The sequence below is a fragment of the Monodon monoceros genome, unplaced genomic scaffold (assembly GCF_005190385.1).
Source record: "Monodon monoceros isolate NGI ecotype Baffin Bay Population unplaced genomic scaffold, NGI_Narwhal_1 Super_Scaffold_12, whole genome shotgun sequence".
Lineage (NCBI taxonomy): Eukaryota > Metazoa > Chordata > Mammalia > Artiodactyla > Monodontidae > Monodon > Monodon monoceros.
Genome location: NW_021703768.1, coordinates 60,497,584 through 60,515,370, shown reverse-complemented (window position 1 = coordinate 60,515,370; position 17,787 = coordinate 60,497,584). Strand labels below are relative to the sequence as shown.

The following is a 17,787-nucleotide window of genomic DNA, read 5'->3' as shown; positions in this document are numbered from 1 at the left end:
TATATATATATATATATATATATATATATATATATATATATATATATGTATAACAATCACTCTGGATACAGCAGTAATTAACACAACATTGTAAATCAACTATACTTCAATTAAAAAAAAAAAAGAAAGAAAGAAACAGCCCTAGATCTGCTCTTCAAAATCCTTGCTGCCCCATGCCCTCTCCTAGGGCTCCATCCACTGCCATCCTGATGCCTCCACGTGTCAGAGCCTTAAGCAGCACACCACATGGTTGTTTGCCCTCCGAGGTGGGCTCCTTTGGAATGGTCTTGGGCAGCTCCAGACCTGCCCCTAACCCAGCCTTCCCTTCCTCTTGATATCACATTGGGAAGAAAAAGAGGCATCTGAAAGGGGAGCGGGGGGTAGGGTGGGTGGGTGGATGAAGGGCAGAGAGAAGAGGTCCAGAAAGAAAAGAAAGAAGCCTGAGAGTCACAGCACATAGAAGCCTTGCTACACAAACGACTTGGGAGAGGGACAAGCAGAGGGTCTGGGAGGAGCAGCTGGTGAGGCTTTGGCTTCTAAACACCCACATTTCCGTGGCCACCAGAGCACTTCCACGACACAGTTTTTCCTGGCACTAGTATTACTGTGTTTAACCCACAGCGATCCTGTGACACTGGTATTATTCCCATTTTACAGATGTGGAAATGGAAACTTGGGACAGCTAAATCATGTGTCTCAGATCACAGCTGACAGGTGGAGAACACAGCTTTGCAGGAGAGGCAAGCCCGCCCTTCTGAGCCCTCTCTTGACCTCCACACAAACCTAGGCTTCCCACACTGCATATTTAATGAGCTCTTCTGTAGAAAAATAACCCTAAATGCAGAAGAGAGTAAACACACAGAAAGAATTGGGGGTGAAGAGAAGTATGTAGGGGCACAGCTCAAAGCCCAATAAGCATGAATTGTCTAATTTCAGATTCACTCTTAAAAAGAATCATCCAGGGCTTCCCTGGTGGCTCAGTGGTTGGGAGTCTGCCTGCCAATGCAGGGACGCGGGTTCGTGCCCCGGTCCGGGAGGATCCCACATGCCACGGAGCAGCTGGGCCCGTGAGCCATGGCTGCTGAGCCTGCACGTCCGGAGCCTGTGCTCCGCAGAGGGAGAGGCCACAGCAGTGAGAGGCCCGCGTACCGCAAAAAAAAAAAAAAAAAGAATCATCCATATTGCATTCTACTGCACATCTGATCTGTGGTTCAGTATTAAAATATAAGGAGTCCCCGCCTCCAAACTTAGTAAACTGGCATTCCAGGCAGATATGCCATGTGTACCCTGCGGGCGCTGGGTGTCACAGTGCGAAGGACTCAGGCAGCAGGACAGCCTCCCCGGACGGCTCCCGGCGTCGACGCCAGCTCAGCTCACGCTTGGCTGCACGTGTGCAGGTGGCTTTGAGAACCAGCTGGGAGGTGTCATTCCCAGGAAGCATCTCGTCCAAGGCCCTCCACCCGCTATTCCCGCAGCGCTGGAGTCTGGCTAAGCCACGTATCACCACCCCTCGCTGTAATCCACAATGACCTGACCCCCTTAACGCGTCGGTGCGCACAGCACCCACTGTCATTGTGCTCACGAAGTAGGGAAGCATGTCAAGAGGAAAAAATGCTGGGCAAAGAGAAAACCAGAACTTTCTCATTCCATCTCGTTTCCCACATCTCGTTTTCATCTGGACGCTCCAAGTCTGTTCTACATTCAAGCTGTATAGTGCTCTTGGAAGGTAGGTTTACGCCAATTTACTAAATAAAGCTGAGCAAACCTGTTCTGTACACACTCCAGCATGCAAACCCCAAAGTTCTTTGGTTCTTAATAAGTACTTGGCATGAGCCAAGGTATCTAGAGTAGAGGTAGATAGAGTAGGTACCAAAATCACAGAGACGAGAAGCGGAAAGGTGATTGTCAGGGGAGGCAGAGAGGGGAGAAAGCAGAGCTAGTGTTGAATGGGGACAGTGTTTCCCAAACTGAATGGGAAGCTGAAAAAGGTCTGGAGATGGGTGGTGGCAATGGCTGCACAACGATATGAATGTGCTTAATAACAGAACTGTACACTTAAAAATGGTTAAAATGGTAGATTTACGTTATGTATATTTTATCACATTTGAAAACAAATGCTTACACAGCACTTTCTATATGCCAGGCACGGTTCTCACTTCTTTGCAGATGTCAACTCGTTTAATATCCACAGCCCTGTGAGGTGGGTTCTGTTATTATTGTCATCATCATTATCCTTGCCCAGCGTCCACAGCTGGCAAGCAGCAGAGCTGAGACACACAGGCTGGCATTCCAGCTCCCTCACCTCACCCTTAAGCAGTGCTCAGCTGCTTCTCAGCAAGACAGGCAGCTGGGCTCGGGGGACTCACCCATCAATTCACACAGGCACAGAGCAGCAGACCCTATTGGTCACAGACCTTTGGGAGAGTCCTAAAGACACGGGACCCCTTAGGCCTCACAGTGACGAATTCAGAAATATCTAGAGGGCTCACCAGAAACAGATCTTGAATCGAACTGAGCCTCTTCAACCAGTTTCATAGAACCAAAGCATTTCAGATTAGAAAAGGTATCTCTCTGGTCTAATTTTCTTTTCAAGACAAGAACTACTGCTAAACTATAGCAGAGAAGAGACGTTTTCTTTCTTGTATGTCTTGTATTTATACTTTCTTTTATTTCTAGAAAGTACACAGAACTGATGATCTATGAAAGAACCGACTTCCAGGAGGTCATACGGGTGAAGGTTCAAGGTCTGGGAGAAACCACCTTGAGCAAGTCACTTAATCCTCTCTGAGTTTTACTTTCTTATCTGCCCAATAGGAGTACTTTAAAATCTATCTTCTCCTTAACAGGATTAATGGCTTAAGATTAGTTTAATTTATAGAAAAACACTTTCAAAAATTTAAAATGCTCTTGTCCTAATTCTATCCACTTTGACGTTGTTTAAAAAAAATAATAAAGATCTAAATAAAGTACTTAATAAGGTCAATAACAATCACATCCAGGTCTCAAACACTGCTCCTAGAGTTCCCACCAGTTCTTTTTATTTATTTATTTATTTATTTATTTATTTATTTATTTTTGGCTGTGTTGGGTCTTCACTGCTGCACACGGGCTTTCTCTAGTTGCGGCGAGCGGAGGCTACTCTTCTTTGCGGTGCGTGGATTTCTCGTTGCAGTGGCTTCTCTTGTGGAGCATGGGCTCTAAGTGCGCGGGCTTCAGTAGCTGTGGCACGTAGGCTCAGCAGTTGTGGCTCGCGGGCTCTAGAGCGCAGGCTCAGTAGTTGTGGCGCACGGGCTTAGTTGCTCCGTGGCACGTGGGATCTTCCCAGACCAGGGCTCGAACCCGTGTCCCCTGCATTGGCAGGCAGATTCTTAACCACTGTGCCACCAGGGAAGTCCCCCCCACCAGTTCTTCACACATTGTTACTCATCCATCCAAAGGTAATGAAGTATGAGACATTCACAATGTACGCAGTATTTCACCTCTGCTCAAGGAAAATGCCTTTTCCTTACTGTCAGCATTCTGCACACCTCTCCCAACAACACAGTGGGACAAGTGTAAAGCAGACCAGAGAGCTGAGGACGTCATATCAAACGTGAACCCCTCTAGCCTAGTGCTACAGCTTCTCTACCTTCCTTCTCAGTATATTTAATTTTGTGTATACTTCTTAAGAACAAGGGCATTCTATTACATGAACTTGGTATACTTATCTGAATCAGGAAATTTAATATTGATACACTACTATCCAATCCCCAGTCTATATTCAAGTCTCACCACCTGTCCCAATAATGTCCTTTACAGCTTTCTCTTTGTCCCATGCATTTTGCTGCCGTGTCTCTCTAGCCTCCTTTAATCCGGAACTGTTATCAGCCCTTGTCTTTGTTGATCTCATGTTTGGGGGCACTACAGACCATTAATCCTGTAGAATGTCCACCAGTTTAGATTCATCTGATGTTTCCTCATGATTCAATTCAGGTTATGCACCTTTTGCACTTAAACACACAGCAAAACAAGTTGTACACTTTTCACAGCCTCAAATCAGGAGGCATGTGATGTTGGTTTGTCTCAATATGGGTGATGTTACCTTCAATCACTTCGTGAAGATGACGTATGCCAGGTTTCTCCACTGAACACTTACTGTTTTTTCCTTTGTAATAAGTAAGTGATTTGGGGGGAGACACTTTGTGACTATGTACTGATAAATATCCTTTCCTCATAAAACTTTCTCCACCAATGTTAGCAACTTTTGAGGATTCTCTAACTCCATTATTCCTGCTATCAATATTTTGAGGTCGTCAACTGTAAGAGAGAGCCTCCTTTCGCATTTGTTTATATCTGTTTGTGAATTTTATATTCAATCCCGCACCTATATTTGATAAACCGACATATAAGCGAAAAAAAATCAAAGTGACCTGAAAAAAATTTTTTAACATGTCAAGAAAGGATTAAAATTTTATACAAGCATCTTCTAAAACTAGAGTTTGCCCAGTCAACGTGCTAAACCTCCAGCCATCAAGTCTACAGCTGATCACCTGCTCTATGACAAAGCCCTGGGTGTACTTCAGATATGGAATACTGTGTCCTGCAGTGATTTACCAGGCTTTGTGCTAGTAGCCTGACATGTAGTTGCTGATCTTCTCAATAACTCTGCTAGACAGATGACCTAATTTACATGGAAGGAAAACAAGGCTCAGAGAGCTGGATGGGGACTTGCCCAAGGCCCTGGGGCCAGGCAAGCCAGATTCAGGTGTGTGGTTCTAGAACCCATGCTCTTCCACATACGGTTCTGTCCCCTTGTATATATACAATAGGACAAAGCTGAACTTTAAAGTTCATTTACCACAGAAACCTCTGCTTCCAGTCATATAACTATTATACTGAAATGAGGTTCTATAATGAGATGATTTAAAACTCTGGAAATTATTAACTTGTGTATGTTTTCTCACTATAAATGGTGACACTCTCATTGTACAGCCCCTTCCAGAAAAAAAGTTCAACCAGGACATGGTTTATTTAATCTTCCACTGTATGTCTCTTTAGATTCAAGTGGCATGAATTTGGTCTTTATTCCTGTAATCATATTGTTAGACGATTTTATGTTTAGGAGAAAGAAGAAAGAGGGGCTATAGTTCAGTAGTGACTTGGGTAGGGAGATGTTTCCACACAACGTTAAAACTCTTCATCTTAAGTGAAGGTAGCATGAGTGGCCAGGTGTGTTCTCATACTTGCCCTGTGATGCAAAAATTGCACCACTCGGTCCGTTTACTTTGTGTGAGAAAGGATTCACATTCCTTCCCCTCCCCATTACACACACACAGCATGCACACAGTTTACTTACTCACTACTAGAGCTATTCAGGGGGTTAAGTCAATCCATAGGTCTGTATTATGACAAAGACTATAAATGTTATAACCCAGTTTTACTGTTATACCATTTTCATTCAAGGAAGTGAGGTCAGACTGTTGGATGTTAAGAAAGACTTCTTCTAATAAATCATACCATAGGTTTTTATTTTCACCAGAAGGGTGGGATGAAGACAATTAACAACAGCCCCTAGAGAAAATTTGAGAAACAGAGTAGATATATCATCAATCCCTTATAGTCTAATCCCTTTTATAGCTCCCTTAATCTTCTCCACTGGCTTTAGACGACTTTGTGTTCATGGCTCAACTGGAGGGGCTCAGATCACACAGAAAAGAATTCAACAGCCTCATCTATGAGTAATGCAGGCTTTGGGGCCCAGTTTTTTGCCAGTTCCTTCCCTTCCTCCCCTGGCCATTCCCTAGCCAATGGGTAGGGTTTTTCTACTCCCTATTTCATGGGTAGAACCGCTCTTCCGGATTCCTGGCGTTAATGCAGGGAGAGCTGGGTGCCATCTCCCTACTTCTCCTAGGCCTGAACTTCACTCCACGTGTACCACCCTGAGGCAACTCCTACTCAACACTCAGGCTCTGAATGCCCTCCATCTTTCTGGCACACAGGGGATTCTCATTCTTGCCTTCTTTTAGTGAGGTGCAAGAGGGATGCAACAGTTCAGTTGCATCTGTCTGAAACAGTTCGGTCCACAAAGTTAACCAGAAGGTCGGGAAGCAACGAGTATTAACCACACTTTGCAAGTGAAGACACAGAGGCACAAAAGGTAGTGACTGAAGGGCAAAGGGTACCTGGTTAGTTAACAACTGAACCAGTAGAAACCAACCCAAACATGCATCTGAGACCCACCGGGTCCCAAGTACTGGCTTTGTAAGAAGTGGCATTCTTAGAGTGGTACCTTCTCTTCCCAGAATGCTCCCTTTCCCACCAGGTTTTTAATCCCTTCTTCCTCCTTTGGGTCTTTTCCTCATATTCCATGACTTGGACACAACCCTGTCAAAAGTAGGCACTTCAGGGAATTAATTTCTGTATTCTTTCCAGGAAAAAACAAGTTTACTGAAATGTGCCAGACAGGACCTACAGAAGAATGATTACATAAAGGGAGAAAGAAATCAATGAGAGTTCCAGACTGTAAAGATGATGATCACAGTGATAAAAACATACTAACCACGACTGAGCTCATATAATTGTGCTAGACATTCTCCTAAGCCCTTCACAGAATTTAATGCTCACAAGAGCTGTGGGAGGTAGGTACTACCATTTCCACTCATCAGTGAGAAAACCAAGGCACAGAGTGGTCACTTGTGGAACTTGGATTGGCACCAATGAGTCTGGCTCGAGGACCCAGCTCTTAACCATTAGGCTGTGTTGCCTCAAAGACAGCTCTGGTTTAAGGCGATAAGGGGGGGTGGCTTGCCCTTGAGCCTGGTCATCCTAGTCAGCCTCGAGGTCCTCTGCAGGTCAAGGAAATGAATACAGAGTCAGGACACACCGAGATGAGACTCAGATAACATGATTATGTTCTGGTATTTGTGAGTCAAGGGATCACACACAGAATCAATACTCTGTCCTTCAAAACAACCACCTGAGAAGGCTCTATGTTCATTCGAACTTGGCTGTCATTACTGGGCACATTTTTAGATGCCTCTTTAGGAATGTCCTTCAACTCAACTACATATTTCTTTGAAATACCCTGAAACTGGGTCCTCAAAGATGTTTGCAAACAACTGGTAGTCAACTTGAGCCAAGCTACAGAAGTAAGGTGGCAAATTGAAGGTTTTATTGCTTCCATTAATTATTTTTCCTTCCTGGGTGAGAACATGACTCTGATGGCAATTCCAAAGGAAAGTAATGAGAAAGTATGAACTAAAGATGTCATTTATTTAAATGTGTAAGAGTTAGATTTTTAACCTCATAACTCCATAGTTTTATCTAACAGACTTTTTTCCCCTCAGGCTTCTCCTCAGTTTGAGGATGACAATGAGAATCTCCTAGTCACTGTAGGCAAACAGTAAAGCACTGAGTTTAAGAATCAGGATTTGACGTAAAATAGACTGGATTCTGATCGCCACTAATCTCTAAGCTCCAACTTCCTCATTTGCAAAGTGGGATGTTATCTAATTAGTCAGGCTACAGGAAGGAAGACATGGTACTCAAACAGGTAGCTGAAAACAGTTTAATAAAAACATTATTTGCAAAGGCATGAACAAGTTACAGGAAACTAGCAAGGATTGCAGGGTACCTGGGATCTAGCAACAGCAGAGAGCCATCACCGCCCCTGTGTATGAAGGGGTAAGAGGAGGGAGTAGGGCTTCCCTGGTGGCGCAGTGGTTGAGAGTCCGCCTGCCGATGCAGGGGACACGGGTTCGTGTCCCGGTCCGGGAAGATCCCACATGCCGCAGAGCGGCTGGGCCTGTGAGCCATGACCGCTGAGCCTGCGCGTCCGGAGCCTGTGCTCCGCAATGGGAGAGGCCACAACAGTGAGAGACCCACGTACCGCAAAAAAAAAAAGGAGGGAGTAATTGTGGCAAGAAATTAGCTGCAACAACAGCAGTAGGAAAGGGCCACCCAACAGGAACTGTGGCTTTCAGCAGAGGAACCCGGCACCACCTCTAATCCACAGCCTAGGGAAGGAGAGAGCGCAAAGCAAATAAGCACCCTAACTTATCTCCCCAAAGCCGGAGGGCAAGGGAGCCTACATGGCTGCCAATAATAGTCTGCTTCCCAGGGTACTGAGCACGATGGATCAACACCCAGCCCAGTGCCCCTCACAAAGCTGTTGTGAGCCAATTCTCTCCTAATCACTTCTTTGATGTCTCTATCAGTGGTAAATGCTGTAAGGGCAGGAAGGATCCACGTAATTCACTGCCAGGCCAGAGCACAGCTCAGTCACCGGCACAGGGTAAGTCACTCTTACTAGCTCTCATTATGATACTATTTGAAATAATACCATTGTTGAGGCATCACTGGGTTGCTGTACAACACAGGAAATAAGTAGAGGGCTTATCCCCTTAAAATATAGACCTGGCTCTCCATCCTTGTTCTATTAGCTTGAGAGGTGTGTGATGCTCCAAAAACACCCATCTCAGAATATTGGCTCAGATATAGATTGGTTTAAATCCCATTAAAGCCATAAATCTTTTCTAACGTTACTGAATTTCCCCAATTTCATTATATGAGTATAGTTAATTCCATTTGGTAGATAATAGAAGCTTAAATGTTTCAACCCAACATGAGTATGTCTACTCTTAATTTCTACTAAAGCCATTATACAAAGGTCACTTGGAATCACTATACATTTCAGGAACTGTGCAGTAACCGAGGAGACTTCTCAGTCAAGAGAAAAGAAACAAAGCAAAACAACAATGAAAAGACTGGATTTCTCAAACCTCTCTAGTAACTACAGTGCATGCTAGGCAGACTAGTGCCCACTTGTGCAAATACCACACCTGCTGCAGCTGTTCAGATAATAAAACATCAATACAAGCAAGGTAAGATGTATAACAGGTCCAGGAAGAAAGCAATTCCCTCTCCCAACTTACAGATGTTTACCAAATTAACTTTCGTATAGCTTAAAAGTTAAAATCTCACATAGCAACCCCTAAGAATATAGGAATATTTATTTAAAAATTTAAACATCATAGAATTATAGAGAGTAACAAGTGAGTTCTCCTTCCCGCTAACACCCAACTAAGTCCTACTCTCATCCCCATTAGAAAGCTCCATTAACAGTTTGGTGCAATTCCTGTAAGATTGTTTCCTAGATTTTGACATATATATATGCTATATTAAAATATCAATGGATCATTGAATACATGTTTTTCTGTAAATAATTTTCACTTAAGAGATGGACATATTCCCACGTCAGTCCATAGAGAGCTACCTTGTTCTTTTTAAAAGCTACACAGTATTCCTCATACAAATAGTTTTTAGTTTATTTAAGCCACTCCCCAATTGCCAGGTACTTAGGTAAATTTCAATTTTTCTACTCACTTCACTTATTTTCATTAATTCTTCACAATATACACAGCTCATCTTTTTTTTTCTCATTTACAATGAACCCATTTTTTTAATACAGATTTGCTGACTCCTACTGAAGTTAATTTTCTATTAAATCAGTGCCATGGTGTAGTGCTGGCTAAATAGTTTATGTGGTTTTTAATTGGCTATACATTCTGATTTCTTCAATTAAGAGGTGGGGTGGTCTGTGTTCCATCCCCTTGAATCTGGGCAGGCTCGCAACGGCTTTGACCAATAGAGGCAGGCAGAAGTGATGCTGTCCGACTTGCAACTCTGGGTTATACAAGTCCACGCAGTTTCCTCTCCATCTCATGGAACCCTCCCTCTTGGAAGCCAGCCACCATGCTGGGAGCAGCTCAAGCCACTCCCAGGAGAGTCTACCTGTAGGTGCTGAGTCCAGCCTTGGAGTCATCCCAGCCCAGGTACCATAGATGTGAAGGAAGAAACTTCCAGACCGTTCTGGCCCCCGGAAGGTTGAGACTTTCACTGAAGCTCATTGATTGGTGTAGTAAATGGAGCTGAGACAAGACATCCCCACTGTTCCCTGTCTGAATTCCCAGCTCAGAGAATCTGTAAGTATAATAAGATGGTGGTGGTTTTATTCTACAAAGTTTTGGGGTGATTTGTTATTGAGCACTATATAAATATGTCAGTATACGTAGGTCTGCCTGCCTAACTCAGGAGGGTGACCCTTCTCTCATCCCAAATCTTATTATTCTATTACTGCTTGCTATAAAGACAAGTGCAAAGACATTGAGGTCTGGACTAGGACCTTGAAATACTCTTTAAATCACTGTAACTCTCCTGTCCTCACATATAAACTAGAGAAAGTTACTCTCTCTTCCTAGAGCGATGCTGTGAAAGAACTAAAAAATGTGTTAAAAATGCTATACTACCAAAATTGTGTGTTGGGGGGAGGGAGACACAGAGAGAGAGAGAGAGAGAGAGAGAGAGAGAGAGAGAGAGAGAGAAAGAGAGAGAGAGAGACTGTTCATTCAGCTGGAGCAAAGATATTCAGATGCAAATCCCCAGTAAACTTGGGGTTTAAGATTTAGTCAGGATCTCTGGACTTCCGGAGAGCATAAGAACTCATTTAATTCAATTCTCCTACAAAGACTTTCATAGACTGGCATTCTTCTAGTTTCAAAAAATTATGAATAACACAAATTTACTTTAACACCCTTCAGCAGAAATGTTAACTGATTTTAATATCACATCAAATAACATAATTCTTATTTTAACAAATAAAAAATAAACACAGATACAGAACGGGAATAAAAACTAGAAAGAAAAATGCCTAATGCTCTCACAATGGCTGTATTTGGGTAATGAGATTAAAGATTATTTTGCCTTTTTCTTTACATTTCAGGGTTTTTTGCTAGGATAATTTATTACTTCTATAATTTTTTAAAGTCAGTTGGATTAATAAGCCATGTAAAGACAGTCTGTACTTGCAGATTGATAGCCAAATCCCACTCCTGACACAGAACAGCGGGTGGCCTGGGCTCTGTACCTTCCTTTGCATCACCAGTTTGAAATGCTTTACTCACTTCCCACAGTGTCCAACACCATCTCCCACTCCCACTGCCTTCCCTGGTACCAGCAGACCTGCAGAAACAATGGTTTCAGGATAACACGAGCAGCACCAACTGCATTTCACGTCGCCCAGTACCCCAGGAGAGCCTCCCATGCTAGGAGAGCATGTGCCTGGCTGCCTGTCCTCCCTGCAGAGCTGAGCACCTGGGAAGTTATGGCAAAGCCCTTCTGAGGGGCTGTTCTCCTGTACGACTCTCTCTGCTCACTCCAAACTCAGGGAGCCAGCAAAGAGCTCAGAGTCTACCGCAGCCCCACCTGCTGCCTTTCTAGATCTGGCTTGCCCCTCCAGTGCGGATTCAGGGGGTGCAGCCATCTGTCTCGGGCTGTCCTGTTAAATTGCTTCTTACAGCATCAGGTAAGAGGCTGCAAGCCTTGGTCCTCCTGCTGGCTGATAGCCTGTAAGGCTACAGATGGGCTCAGGCAATCACATCTCTTGCACAGAAAGGTCTGTGGGCAGCCCCTCGATAATAGATTGCCAAAAGTCTTAGGCTGCCCCCACTCAGAGTGTTCTGTCATCTTCCTGGACCTATCTGCCAATTCTTCTTTAACTGTCAAGAGTTGGTGCTTATTAGAGCCTTACTACTCAAAGTGTGCTCTGCAGACCAGCCATGAGGGCATCACCTGGGAGCTTGTCAGACCACAGAATCTCAGGCCCAGCCCGGCCCGCCTGAATCCCCAGTTTACTCCATCCTCAGATGATGCATACGCACAGGAAAGTGTGAGAAGTGCTGAGCTAGAGAACCCTCATTTAAAACGTAATGTTTTTGCCAGTATAAAATCCTGTTAACACTAGTCATGGTAGAAATTCTGGAAAAAAATTGTTTTAAATGGTGGGAAAAAAGCATAATCCCATTTCCAGCAGAAAGACCTCATTATTCATGAACTCGTGAAAGGGGTGGGTGGGGAGAGCTCAGCTCACTTTATTTCAGAGCCAAATCTGGGAGCATGAAAGTGAGGCTATTTCGTTTAAATCACTACCTATCATCACAAACACTAATTGGGCCAGTAAATGGTATTACAAAAGCTTAAGCTGGAGCCTGGCCAGTACAAAACACAGCAACGCAAAAAGAAAACATCCATAAAACAGTTCTGTTTCTTTACCTATGGTAATGATTCTCAACGGGGGACATCTGGCAATGTCTGGAGACATTTGGGGTTGTCACAAGTGACTGGGAACACTCCTGGCATGTAGTGTGTCGGGGATGCCACTAAACATCCTACAACACACAGAACAGCTCCCCACAACCAAGAATTATCCAGTCAAAAATGCTGGAAGTACTGAGGCTGAGAAACCCTGACCTATCGAATTATCTACAGTGTCGTTTCCTCTTCCCTCTCAGTGCCCCCATCACCTACTGTTCACCCCACCAAGAAACCCACTCCCCAGTCAAAGGCCTGTACTCTCCTCACTCAATGGTTTTCCACTGCTGCCTCCAACAGGAGCTGGCCTGAGTGTGTGACAGCCACGAGGAGCCGGGCCCTGTGCCTGTCCCCTACTCATTACTCATGCAGTGCAGGCCTGAGATCACCTATTATAAAATCACAGGCTGTGAGAGCGGGAAGGGGCTTAGTGATCTTCTGGTCCAGCTCCGCGGTGTATTAAAGGGGCTGCATCCCAGACGAGTCAGCACACAGACTGGTTCCTTTATAACAGAGGAAAAGGAGCCAGGACTCACAAGGAATGCAAAGAAAAGAAACAATGGCACGGACCCCAGCATTTGAGGCACCCAAGCCACTGCTGAACGGCAGGGCTCTACTTTTAGCTCAACTTTCCTGAAAAGGACCCCTGCTTCCCCTTTTCTAGAATGCCCCGGCATCCTCTCCAACAGTTTTGTCTTCTCCTCTCCGCCAAAGGTTGCTGTGAAGACTCTGTCTAAGAAACTGAAGTTCATTTCACAGAACAGAGAAAGAACCATCCTACCGGGCAGGGGACCATACGTCCCCGTGTGCCCAGAAATGGCCCAGCTGACATGGTTGCCTTGGCATAATTACTAGAATTCCTCTTCTCCCATAAAGGTATCTAGGTTTGGATGATGAATTATACTGTAACCTTTCTCCCGGGCATGCTATTCCCAGGGAGAACAAAGCTCCAGGCCTGGCATGCTTCTGCAGAGCACAGGAAGCCACAGACCTGAAAGTTAAGCTCATGTGCAATTATGCCTAATTTGGCCCCTGCTGGTGATGCACCAGCTGACCGAAATTCTGCCCACTGGAAATGACTGGACGCCGATGAAGGGAAACTCAGAACTGGGCACACACGCTCTCATCTTGTGACTCGAGGGTCTCAACAGTGAGGTTATTGGCACAGACCATGGGAAAACCTGCTCTCAATCTGACCCATGAAGTGAGTTACACAACAACTTCCAATTCAAATGCATTCCATCCTCCAACTCCTGACACCAGCACACGTGAAAAAGTCCTATTTCCATGTGGCACACAAGCACTGACCCACAAGGTCTAAATGGCTGGATGAAGCCCATAGGCTTGGGAAAAAGGGAGCAGAAAAGCCAGGCCAGCAAGCTGATTCACTGGCAATTGATTTCATCCCACCAACAGTCTCTACACCAGACGATATTATCCCAAGTCAGCGAAGTCCAGATGGGGAAGAGCTTCTTACCTCACAAACAGAAGCAGTAATATGAAAACTAATGTGGGTGGGGTCCCCCCCATTTTTAATGATTACAGGTCTAAGAGAAATGAAAACTACAGAGTAGGAAACATAGTTCTACTTAAAACAACTGTTAACAATGTGATGTGCCTCCTTCCAGTCCTTTCCCCCACAGGAGTTAAGTTCTAAATTCGCCACAGTGTATCCTGCTTTCTCGCTTTATTTTCTAAGCACTTCTCCACATCATTCAAAACTAGTTTAAGTTTTCTGTGGTTCTCCAACGGCAACATTAACAGCTGTCTGCTATTCAGACTTCAAAAGTTTATGTGTAAGAGAAGGTAGTAAATAAAGAGGATGGAGAAGAAAAAGGAAACTGAAGCAATAAAATTTTAATGAAGGATCCATCTCTCTAAACAGTCTTGGCCACCAGGGTTATGAGTTTCAAACCTCTCCTTGAATTCTGCTGGAGTCAGTCAAGAGGCTTGCCCTGAGCTAGGACAAGCTCCAGATGGATCAAATGAAGGGGAAGAAATAGCAAGGCAGGCATGGGCTTGGAGTCACTGCAGATGAGAAGGAATGCTCAGGAGGAAGAAGAAAAAACGGTCCAACTGTCTGTGCCTCTTCAGTGTCTAAGAATCCTTGCCTTCATGGCTGTCAGGACACTCCATCCACTCTGCTCTCCTTCCCTCTAATCAGTCCTGCATGCATGGGATTGAGGCATATCAATCCCGGGCTTCAGTTCACACTATCTCCTCTTCTGGAATGCTCCTTTCTCCACCCACTGAGCACGCTCTACGTGCCAGGTACTGTGCTAAGTGCTTTACATTTGCATCCCATTTCGTTCTCATGATGCCATCAGATAGGTACCACTACTTCATCCCTTCATTCTGCGGGAGGGGAAACCAGAGCTGAATGGTAGTTAAGTGACAGAACCAGGGCTCTGAGACACTGTGCCATCTCCCCCATCAGAAGCTCAGCTCTCTGAGAGCAGAGACCAGGCCAAGGGGCTCATTTGTCAACTGACCACTTCACTTACATCTCACTTTCTTCCTGAAAGTATCTGAGCAGGTTAACAAAGATAGATATGTGGGGGGCAGCGGGGGAATGTATAAATACAAAGAAATGAAATTAGGTAAAGGAAACAAAAGCAGACAAGAACAATGAAGGCAGAGGGATATAAATACACCAAAAACAATGTGTAAGCCCTTCACAGAAGTCTACAGATAAGCTCCAAATTTGTACTTCTGACCTTTTATCAGTCTGAGCAAAAAACAGAAAGTGGCTATTTGTAAACCTGTTATGGATTTATGGCAGAAAGTCCTGTTGCCATAAAAATTATGTTGGAAACAATGTGTGTTTCAGCCATCCAGCCTGATCAAAGGACTTCTAAACGAGCCTATTCTCTGCTTAACTGTTGGCTAAACCTGCATGCACCGCAAGGTGAACTTGACAGAAACATCTCTAAGAAGAACCACACACTTCCCAGTTCTCTTATTCAGAATGCGCTGAATAGGTTTTAAGTCACTGAGAGAGGATTTAAATTATCATTATGTGGTGCTGGCTCCTAAACAGTGCTGTGATTACTGCTGTCTTTCTCTCTCTAGGTAGTGCCCATCCAGGCACCACAGCCTTCTGATGCCTGCAAATCCTTTCTTTGATCTCCGCTGCCTCTACACTTTTCCTTCGTTCATCTGTTTTCGTGATGATATCTCAGCTTTGGTGATGACCAAGCATGGACTTGACAGCAGGCACTAGCCAACCCCACTAACTCCCTGCCTCTCCCCGGCCATATGCATCACTGGTTTTTTGTTTGTTTACTTTTCTGTTTGCTTTGTTTTGTTTTGGCCATGCCATGCTTGTGGGATCTTAGTTCCCCGACCAGGGATTGAACCTGGGACCACAGCAGTGAATCCTAACCATTAGACCGCCAGGGAATTCCCTATACATCACCGTTCATGACCAGCTAAAGTCACTGTGCTAAAAAGTTCAGATGTCTGAAATTCTTCCTTTGCCCAAATTTAATGGCTATACTGCATTGCACAGTATCCCCCCCCCCCCAAATTCATGTCTGCCCGGAATCTCACAATGTGAACTTATTTGGAAATGGGGTCTTTGCAGATGCAATAAATTAAAATGAAGTCACAATAGATTACGGTGGCCCCTAACCCAATGACTTATAAGAAGAAAAAACACTCAGGGATAACACCATGTGACCATGGAGGCAGATACTGGACTGATACACCTAAAAGCCAAGCAACTCTAACGACTACCAGCAACAAGCATAAGCTAGGAAGAGGCAGGGAAGGACCTCCCAGCAGAGCCTTCAGAGAGAGTGTAGCCCAGCCAACACCTTGATTTTGGACTTCTAGCCTAGAGAATGTGGGAGAATAAATGTCTCTTATATTAAGCCACACAGTTTGTTTTAATTTGTTACAAAAGGAAACTAGTACAATGGCTAAAATGCTTTACCCAGAAGACATAGTACCAAGTACACAAAACTGACTTTTTAACGTGTATCCAACAGGTACAGCAGGCACAAGGTCTGTAGTCACACTGCCTGGGTTCAAATCCTAACGCTGCCACTTACTAGCTGTGGGCCCTTGGGCAGTTACTTAACCTCTCTGTACCTCAGTTTTCCCACCTATAAAATGGGGATAATATTACCAATCTCAGAAAGTTGTCATAAGGATTAAACTGGGTGATTCATATAAAGTGCTCAGAGCCACGCCTGGCACCTATAAGCGCTATATATTTGTTATTATCAGCATCATCAGAGGTTAAACTGACAGAAAAAGGCAGGAACCAGTCCCTTCTTCTTAGAATTGTGTATAAAATGCCCACCTCTCGTGGTCCTGTCCCCTCCTAGCAGGTACGAAAAACCATGGGATGTCTCTCCCGGGGCTGTGCAGAGACCAGGGTTAAGATCAGGATCCTCCAGTGAAATAGGATTGTCCCAGTTTCAATACTTCCAGGCTATTCTGCAGAGCCTAACCCTAACCCTCTTGTTAAATAATCCTAGGAACTCCACAAGTGATACTCAGCACACATTCCAAACTAATCATTAAGAGACAACAACCTGGTTACACAGAACTAGACTGCTGATCCTGTAATGCTCATTTCCAACCAGGGAGCCGAAGGATGACCAGTCTTCCAAAACAGCAGGTTGTCTAGTCCTGGCTCCACCTAAGCCAGGGACAATGAAGCCAGAATCCTCCAAACACACTTTCTTACTCTGGACTCCATGGCCCCAGCAGTGTATAAAAATGACCAACACTCACCCTTAGGAAATGGCTTCCCCTTACTTTCAGTCCACAGTTGTTCTAGAGCCCTTGCTCTCACAGGGTCCTGCCACCTTCTGCTCTGGGTAAAAGTCACCACATTAGAAGCCTCTGTCTGCCAGCCACAAGACAGCCAAATGGAGACACCAAGTCTAGTACAACTCAATAACTCATTCTAAAAATATCAGCATTCCAAATAATACTTCCAAGGATGATTGGAACTATCTAACTAGCATCATTGAAATTGATGAGAGATATATTAATAGCTTGCACTGAGTGCCTTCTCGGTACTAGACACAGCATTTTTATGTAGAGTAATTCATTCAGTTCTAACTACTATTATTATCCCCATTTTACAGTTGAACAGCATGAATCAGGGAAGTTATGATTTTGCCCCAGGTCACACAGCTAATACAGTTGATCCTTGAACATGGGAGTCAGAGGCATCGACCTTCTGCAGTCAAAGATCCATATGTAACTTACAGGCGGTCCCTCCGTATCCACGGAGTCAACCAACCGAGGATAATGTAGTACTGTAATATTTACTACTGAAAAACATACAAGTGGACCTGAGCAGTTCAAACACATGTTTTCAAGGGTTAACTGTATTTGGAGGAGCCAGCTTAACAAATGAAAACAATACTCAAAATCCTATATACCCGGGACTTCCCTGGTGGCGCAGTGGTTAAGAATCTGCCTGTCAATGCAGGGGACATGGGTTTGAGCCCTGGTCCGGGAAGATCCCACATGCCACGGAGCAACTAAGCCCACGCGCCACAACTACTGAAGCCTGTGCGCCTAGAGCCCGTGCTCCACAACAAGAGAAGCCGCCGCAATGAGAAGCCCGTGCACCATAACAAAGAGTAGACCCGGCTCGCCACAACTAGAGAAAGCCTGCACACAGCAACGAAGACC

General features: G+C 44.6%; 1 protein-coding gene across 4 annotated transcripts in view; it reads right to left on the bottom strand.

Annotated features, from left to right (window-relative positions):
* IQGAP2 (IQ motif containing GTPase activating protein 2) overlaps window positions 1-17,787 on the bottom strand; it is a 284,603-nt gene that overhangs the window by 252,606 nt on the left and 14,210 nt on the right. Inside the window, exon 1 of one of the 4 annotated variants that reach the window (XM_029216539.1) lies at window positions 9,772-10,194. The exons of the other annotated variants lie outside the window; for them this stretch is intronic. Coding sequence (XP_029072372.1) covers window positions 9,772-9,802 — 31 coding nt within the window. The 5' untranslated portion in view covers window positions 9,803-10,194. Of the gene's footprint in view, window positions 1-9,771; window positions 10,195-17,787 lie in introns of those variants that run through there. 4 annotated transcript variants of the gene reach the window in all.